Source organism: Brassica oleracea, chromosome C7, assembly GCF_000695525.1.
Source record: "Brassica oleracea var. oleracea cultivar TO1000 chromosome C7, BOL, whole genome shotgun sequence".
Lineage (NCBI taxonomy): Eukaryota > Viridiplantae > Streptophyta > Magnoliopsida > Brassicales > Brassicaceae > Brassica > Brassica oleracea.
The window spans coordinates 14,211,967-14,220,211 of NC_027754.1; the positions used below are offsets into that span (position 1 = coordinate 14,211,967).

General features: G+C 31.1%; 1 protein-coding gene across 1 annotated transcript; it reads left to right on the plus strand.

Moving 5' to 3' along the window:
- Nucleotides 1–6,214: 6,214 nt before the first annotated feature.
- Nucleotides 6,215–8,023, plus strand: LOC106301655 (40S ribosomal protein S19, mitochondrial-like). Its single transcript, XM_013738107.1, has 5 exons — nt 6,215–6,437; nt 6,686–6,789; nt 6,908–6,976; nt 7,228–7,334; nt 7,439–8,023. The coding sequence occupies exons 2-5, from the start codon at nt 6,696–6,698 to the stop codon at nt 7,787–7,789; spliced, it is 621 nt and encodes a 206-aa protein (XP_013593561.1). The 5' UTR covers nt 6,215–6,437; nt 6,686–6,695; the 3' UTR covers nt 7,790–8,023.
- Nucleotides 8,024–8,245: the final 222 nt, after the last annotated feature.

The following is an 8,245-nucleotide window of genomic DNA, read 5'->3' on the forward strand; positions in this document are numbered from 1 at the left end:
TTAGATGTTACACACAATCGAGTAGAAACACACTTTTGAACAAAACCGACAAAATTCTGAAGCTGTCGATTATTTGCAATGATCACAGGTGGACATGTTGATGTATTGATCAACTCAGTAAGTAGATAACTCAACTTCAAATCGGGTAAGCTATCTTCTTCCATATCAAAATCCTCCAAAACCATTCTTTTAAAAACCTATAAGGTAGAACTTGATTCCAATAACAGTAGCCTAGCCCCTTTCTCATCAGCCGAAAAAACCCATCCCGTGGTTGCGCCAAACTCCCAAACACCACATGTTGTATAGATATGCATCATAGAACAAGAGTTTGTGAAAATCACAAGACAAAATATAGAGAAATCATGGGGAAATCATAGATTGGTGAAGAAGAACATTCAAAATTGTTTTGTTTAGGAAGTTAGAATATTTTTAGAATATTTTTAAAACTGCAACTTCCTTAATTTTCGAAAAAACAGTTTTTTATCCGTAGAAGGCTTCTACACTGTGTAGAACATAACAAAATTCCAGAATGTAATTTCTACACTCTGTAGACATTCGTGTATGATTTAGATTTTGCATTCCTGATAACTTAGAATACTCCATAAAAGTAGAAACATCTTTCTAAATAAAAGTAGCGATCATTACAAATAGTAGAATTCGTATTCCCCATATTTAGAATTATAGTAAAAAGTAGGTTGTACGTTCTAAAAAAAGTAGATGGATATGTTCATTCTAGAATTCATTTTCTACTCACCCGTTTTGTGTAGAAGAGGAATTCTACTTTTAGTAGAACGTAATTTGAAAAAATTATTTATTATGTTTTTCAACCCAAAAAAAATGTGTTTGTGTAAATGGGTGTTTTATTAATTGTTTATATTGTTAATAATTTTTTTGATTCTTAAAACTATTTATTTCATTAATTTTAACATATGAAAAGGGTAAAAGGAAAAAAAATGGTAAAAATAGATTTATACCATAGGGACAACTATGTTGTTTTTTTGTTCTCTTTTGGCAATTTTCTCTATTATATTTTATAATTAAATGTATTCCCTCAGCGGCATCCAAAGAATTTTAGGACATGTTTCTGGGTAAAAAAATGATAAATAAGATGGGCTAATTTGATATATATGGCTAAGGCGTGTGAACAAAATACCTGAATTTAAAAAAACGAACCGAATCCAATTAAAAATTGTACTATTTTAAACTAGAGCTTGTAAGATATAGAATCAGTTCAAAATTTTGGTATATGAAAAACTAGATTCAAATCCTACTCAAACTGAAAATATATCTAAATCAAATTTATATATAGATTTTATTGATAGATTTAATATCCAACCAAATATATAAAGTACTCAAAAATATTTTGTATTATTAAAAATCCTATAAATTAACTAAAAGTAAAATATCCAAAATATTCAAAACTAAATGTCTAGCGGTTTTCCATCCGAATATCTAAATTGAACCTATTTTAATTTTAATTTAGATGTTTAGCATACAATATTAAAATTTATATGTTGAATATTATACTTAGTTTTGGAATTTAAAATTTTTATGGTTATTGATTTTTGAATTTTTTATATAATTTAAATAAACATCCAAATTCAAACTAAACCCGCAAATATTCAAATTGAACCGAAACCAAAATTTATAAATAATTGAATGGGACTTAGTTCTTTGACCCTGGACACTTAAAATTTGAATAGAATTCGAATCAACCAGAATGTCCACCTCTAAGCTTGTTCATGAAATTATATATATGTATATATATTCATGTTTTTTAATGAAAAATATAAAGAATTATATTATGGGATGTGTGTGACCATGATCATGTGCCAAGGCAAAGACGATGACTCTACATTAATTATGAAAATTACAATATTTATCAATATAATGTTTATAAAGTCTTTGATGAATCATTAGAGCATCACATTCTTCCAACTAAAATTCCACTTTACTTTACAGAAAATCATCCTTTCTCTAGAAAAAGGAAAAGAAAAGGGAATGGATAAAACTGATTCTCAATTCAAAATCTCAAAATTAACAAACAAATTTTACGTTGAGATAATGCCTATTTCTCTAAAAATATTTTATTTATATTTACTTACACAAAGATGTGCGATCAGTGAGCTCATATATTGAAAAGCCCATTTTCTGTGTTCTCTTGTATCTCATACATGGGCTCGAGGGATCTGACTGGATGTTACTTATAGATAACACTTTTAGCGAGAACATTATTTACTCCATGTTCAACTCATACTACCAGGACCTACTAGTCCAGTGGTAGTACCTCCTTGGAGAGAGGAGGTCGGCTGTTCGACTCGCGTGGAAGGAGAGGCGTATCCAGGGCCCGTAAAAAGGTACAGACAAAGGGTGGCGCCGGGCTTAAGTGGTGGGCCGCAAGGCCAACACCTGGTTAAACAAAAAAAAAAAATGTTCAACTCATACTTTGCCACTAAAGTAAAATAGAAGTTATCCAATTAACTAAATTCTCTAAACATTCTGAGAATTGATTTCACTCGTGCTAACAATAATCACATGGCTTAAAGATAATTGTGATATTTACATTTATATTTAATGTTGATTTATATTTTTGGTAAAAAATTTAGACTATGGTAATAATTCATACAATATTATTAGTATAACAGTAAATAATATAATATATAAATCTAATAACATTTTACATTTTGAATTATTATTTGACTCTTTTTATATTTATATTATTTGTATTATTAAAACAATTCTTAAAAAATTATGATTTTCTTTTGAAAGTGATAAAATTAAATTATATATTTCTAATCCTAATACTATTAGTTTATTTTTAATATCTATAAATTTTAGAAATATGATTTAGTTTTATGTTTTGATAATTATATATGGATATACCTAACAAACTTTTTTCTTAATTTTATATTTAATATATTTTAACCAAAAGACAAAGATATTTTTTTCCATTATTATGATTTTAAATGTATAGATATATATCATTAAATATAAATATAAATATAAATATAAATATAAGTTTTTTATTTTATTTTAATTTTTACATATAATTAAATTGAAAATTATTATTAAATAATGTAAGCACATAATAAAATCTAAAAATTGACAAATTTATTTTTAAATATAATTTCTATTTTAAAAATTTTATTTCTGTACACGGTGTAAAAATACACCTAGTTTTTATTAATTTCGCTGGTTACTGTTTGAAAAAGGGTAAATATGTTACTTATTATCTCATTGTTTTTGAAGACGAAAGTAAGTTACGCTATTTACTGTTTTTCTTTTTACTTATTTACTTTTTCATCTTCCCTTCCATTTATTCCATTTTATTTACTTTCACTTAATCTACTATCTACCAAACACGCTCTAGGTGAGGAGTGAAGACGTGAACCCCGGCCAATACAAGGCTTTGTTTGTAAATACCATAACAAAGCTTAGTTTGTTAGGCTGATGCTAGTGGAATTTGTTCTAAAGTTTCCTTTTGGGTGCACATGTTCTAAAGTTTTCTAAATTCTAATAATCAACAGCGGATCTACGTTATGTAGCAGCAAGGGGGCAGCTGCCACCACAAAAATATACAACTACATTTAAATGCATGAGGATTATAAAAAGTTCTAGTGTTAGTGGTTAAAAGCTATTTTTTGCCCCCATTAGCTTGGATTCAAAGCTCCTTTACTCCTTTTCCCTTCATTTTTTTCTAAGTTTCCTTTTGTCCATGTGCTATATTCATTAAGTTCCTCGTATTACCAAGTAAAATTATTTTGTTAATATTTACGTTTTCACTTAAAATATTTTCTGGATCCGCTACTGCTTATAATGTTACCTTCACTACCTAAGCGTTCCCAAAAAGAAAAAAGATAAAAACATATATCGTTTTGAGTATAATAGAACTTATAAAGAAGAATGTAATTTTGTTTTTTTGTTAAAGGAATTTCATAATGTAATTTAACTTTATAATATTCATGTCGCAAGTTTGGTAAAGAATTTTTTGTTGGGATTGTGAAAGCCCATGTCCAACTCTTTATTATATGATTAGTATGATATTATCTATTTTAGATCTAATAGGCTGGCCCGCATGATTTACTTTTGGGCTCATTCCCAAAAAAATTTGTTCTAATTATAGTTGAACATCTCTTTATATATTACTCTCATTTGTCTAATTTCTAATGTGAGACTTTGTTTGATATCTCACATTCTCCCTTCAAACTAAGGACCATACTTATCTCGCGTCCCACAACTGGACTTCCAGGATCTTCTGACTTGATCTCTGCCACATAATTCCCATTCCTAACTCGAAGGTTACCATTCATATCTCGAAGGGTATTTAGATCTTCTTGAAGATTTCTCGTCAATCTGGCTTTGATACGAATTGTTGAGATTGTGAAAGCCAATGTCAAACTCTTTATTATCTGATTAGTACGATATTGTATATTTTTGGTCTAATAGGCTAGACCGGAAAGATTTACTTTTGGACTTCTTCCCAAAAAGCATCATACTAATTAGAATTGAACATCTCTTTATATATTGGACTCTCTTTTTTCTAATTTCCAATGTGAGACTTTGTGGAAGCACCGTAGCCTAATGGTTAAGGTTTAAAGGCTTCTACACCCAGGTCTGGGGTTCGAATCCCAGACTATGAAATTTATTGCAGAATACAGGAAATCCAGGTTTCAAGTCCCGGAGGGAGCGATTTATTACTGCAGACTACGGAAGAAAGACTTACAAGGGATCTTCAACATTGTGCAAGTAAATCCAGTCAGGCGTGGATCTTCATAGGACGGCTCAGGTGATGCAGTTAGGCGTAGATCATCATAAGACAAGTAGTATTATCGGTTGTCAAATCGTCTATGTAATATTTCTCATAATTGTAATGACATAATAAATCAGCGTTAAAAAAAAAAACAGTTTGATATCTCATACTTTTTTGATGTGTGACTTATCAATTGAACACGACCCAGAGGCTGCGCAACGTTGTTACTTTGCCATTAAGACTAGCTCTATAGAAATTAAAACATATATTAGACAATCTCCGATGTATTCCCCTATTTTTCCACTATAATAGAGAGACTCTATAATAGAGATGAATTCTTCTCCAATGTATTCCCTTATTTTTTCCTCTAAAAAGGATTGTTGATCAAACCACACCAGTTATCAATACATTAAAAAAAGGTAACCAACACTTTTTGGAGAACCTAAAGAAGTCAAGCGAACAAAGACAACATCAGTTGGAGATTCAAAGTAAAAATTTTGCTTTGAAAGAGATGAAAGAAGAAAACAAAATAAAAATTTAAATTCCATAGAAGATCCAAATGTTCGTGAATATTTTCCAAGCAGAGAAAGCACGGATTTTACAAAAGCGCAGTCACGAGCAACAAAATCAACAAGGTCTTCCTCCATCCACTTCGTTTTGGACAATATTTTAATGATCTTTGTAGATCCGGAAATAATTTACCGGGATATTAAGCTGTTTCACTATGTTGTATTAATTATATTTATGTTCAACTTATTTTGTTATCTATATGTAATATTTATGTGCAACTTTTAAAATTAATTTATAACTAATCATTTTCGTTTAAAATATCATTTGTTTAATAAAAATTTTGACTTTCAATAAAATTATAATATTTTTCTTATTTCAAGTATAATTGTAAAAATTAAAATTATTATCTAACAAATAACTGTGTGTTTTATGTGTTAAAAATTGTATTTCTACATAAATGTCTTTTGTTTATAATCATAAAAAGTTAAAGGACTATTTTGTAAATAAAAAAGCATATCTCTATTATAGAGGATTGCTATTTTTTTCCCAGAATATAAAGATAAAAATAACAGTTTCTATTTTAAAGAAAGAAATAGAGGTGGGTCACAATAGATTTTATTCTATTATAACATATAGATGCAAAAATAGCATAGGGTTGGAGATGCTCATGCCTAAGAGCATGTCGTACCAGCAGACACAACATTTTTCAGTCATCTAAACCCCATATCTAGGGAAACTATACCCTCATGTCAAATGTAATAAGTATTATTCAGCCAACGCGAAGTTGGGTGAAAGAAGTAGGCATTTGATAAAGCGATAAAAACCTAAAACTGGGTGCACAAAAAAAAAAAAACCTAACTGTATACAATATGGGCTTTATTATTTTAGTTGGGCTTCACAATTAGATAAGAGCCTGAGTAGAGTATGACACGATTGAAGACGTGCTAGGTTTTGATTTTGACAAAGACGACGCCGCTTCTCCGGTGGAATAGCTGGGTAACTTTATACGTAAACCAAAAAGACAAGACCGGTAAACCGATTGAAAACAGGGAGACAGATGAGATCTGTTGATTGAACCGAGCTTGGTTCAAAGCGCGAGAAGCCCTAACGAGTGTAAACTCGTTGTTACCATCTGCCCCCAAAAAATCGATCTCTGGTCTCAACTATCGATTTCCAGGTTTTGTGGTTTCTTCTTCTCTCTTTGATTTACGATTCCTTCTTCGTTTTTTCGATGTAGGGGTTACTTGAAGTCTACCACTTCATTTCATACAATTAAATCCAAAAATGTGATATTTTTTCTTACCGAATGAATCATTTAGACTTTGGTTGATCTCTACGAGTTTCGATTGAATATAAATTTAGTTGAAATTGGAGTCTAAATATGTTGAAACTGTTTTCATTTTAATGGGGTTTATCTGTTTCCAGGCATCTACAAATGGCTGTATGCACCAAACTCGGGGTTTTACAGAACAGAAATGTTCCAGTGACATCAATGCTCCGCTACATGTCCACAAAACTTTTCATTGGTGGTAAGTCTATCTATTTTTTTTTTTTTTTTTTTTTTTGCAATTGTAGCTGTGAATCTTTGTTACTGTTTATAGATTTTTTCTCTCTTATTATAAACACTTTGAATTATTTTTGCCCCAGGCCTATCACCAGGAACTGACGACCAGTCCTTAAAAGATGCTTTCTCTACCTTCAATGGAGTGACAGAGGGTAAACCCATCTTGCTCATCTTTGTACTAGTTCATGTTTAAACCATGTCAAGGATGTGTGGTTGGGTTTAAAGCCGTGTATTAGTCATCATTATACCATCGTCCATGAATGATTGATTTCGATATACATTTGCAATAGAATATAGGATTTGCGTTTTGCCTTGTTGTGCCTTGGGACTTAACTATCTTGCTGACTATGGTTAACACGTATTATCATTTTTTAGTTAAACTTGTCCTGTTTTGCTTTTGCAGCAAGAGTCATGACAAACAAAGTGACGGGAAGGTCAAGGGGTTATGGATTTGTCAATTTCACAAGTGAGGATTCTGCCAAATCTGCTATTTCAGCTATGGATGGACAGGTTAGATTTTGAATGTAGCATCCATCTACCTATAGATATATTTATAGCATGTTAAATTATTGTTAATTTGCTCTTTATGTTGGTTCTTGGGGGTGATTAAATAGGAGTTGAATGGGCGTAACATCCGCGTGGATGTTGCAAAAGAATGGCCGAGCTTGCCGTTTTCTTCGGTTGAAGGTACAGAAGATGAGAAGAAAGGCAATAAGATGGTGAGCCGATCTGTATGGAAAGATCCGTTCGTTGACGCCTTCTTGATGAAGAAGAAAAATGCAGCTCTGAACAGGAAAATATGGTCAAGGAGGTCGACGATTCTGCCAGAGTATGTTGATTCGTCGGTGAGAATCTACAATGGCAAAACTCACGTGCGTTGTAAGATCACAGAGGGGAAAGTTGGGCATAAGTTTGGAGAGTTTGCGTTTACAAGGAAAGTGACAAAGCATCCTAGAGCAAAGTAAGTTTTAAGTTCTTGAGTATGAATTGGTCAGCTTGAGAGGATTTGTTGGAGAAAAAACCAGAAACGAATCAATAAGAATTTCCAAGTAGGGATATAACTCATTTGAGCTTAGAAGTGTTTTTTTGTATCAGCCTCGAAGTCTTGTTTTAATTTTTATGATGATACCTATGTGACATTAGATCATTTTTGAAGACCAGTTTCACTTTGATAATGCCAAGTAACAGGACATGATCCATTTATGCTGTGGAATATAATGGTTATTTATAAATGGTAAAAATCAATGTTTGAATCAGTAAAACTATAACAAGTAGCGGAATCGAGTTACATCATAATTAATCCTTTTGTGTAATTTTGAAATCTTTACAATAAAATAGATTTGTTTCTCTCCTGAGTAACGGATGCACCACTCTTAAGGACGATGCCATTAACCTTCTTATTCAATCCTAGTTAACTCGAT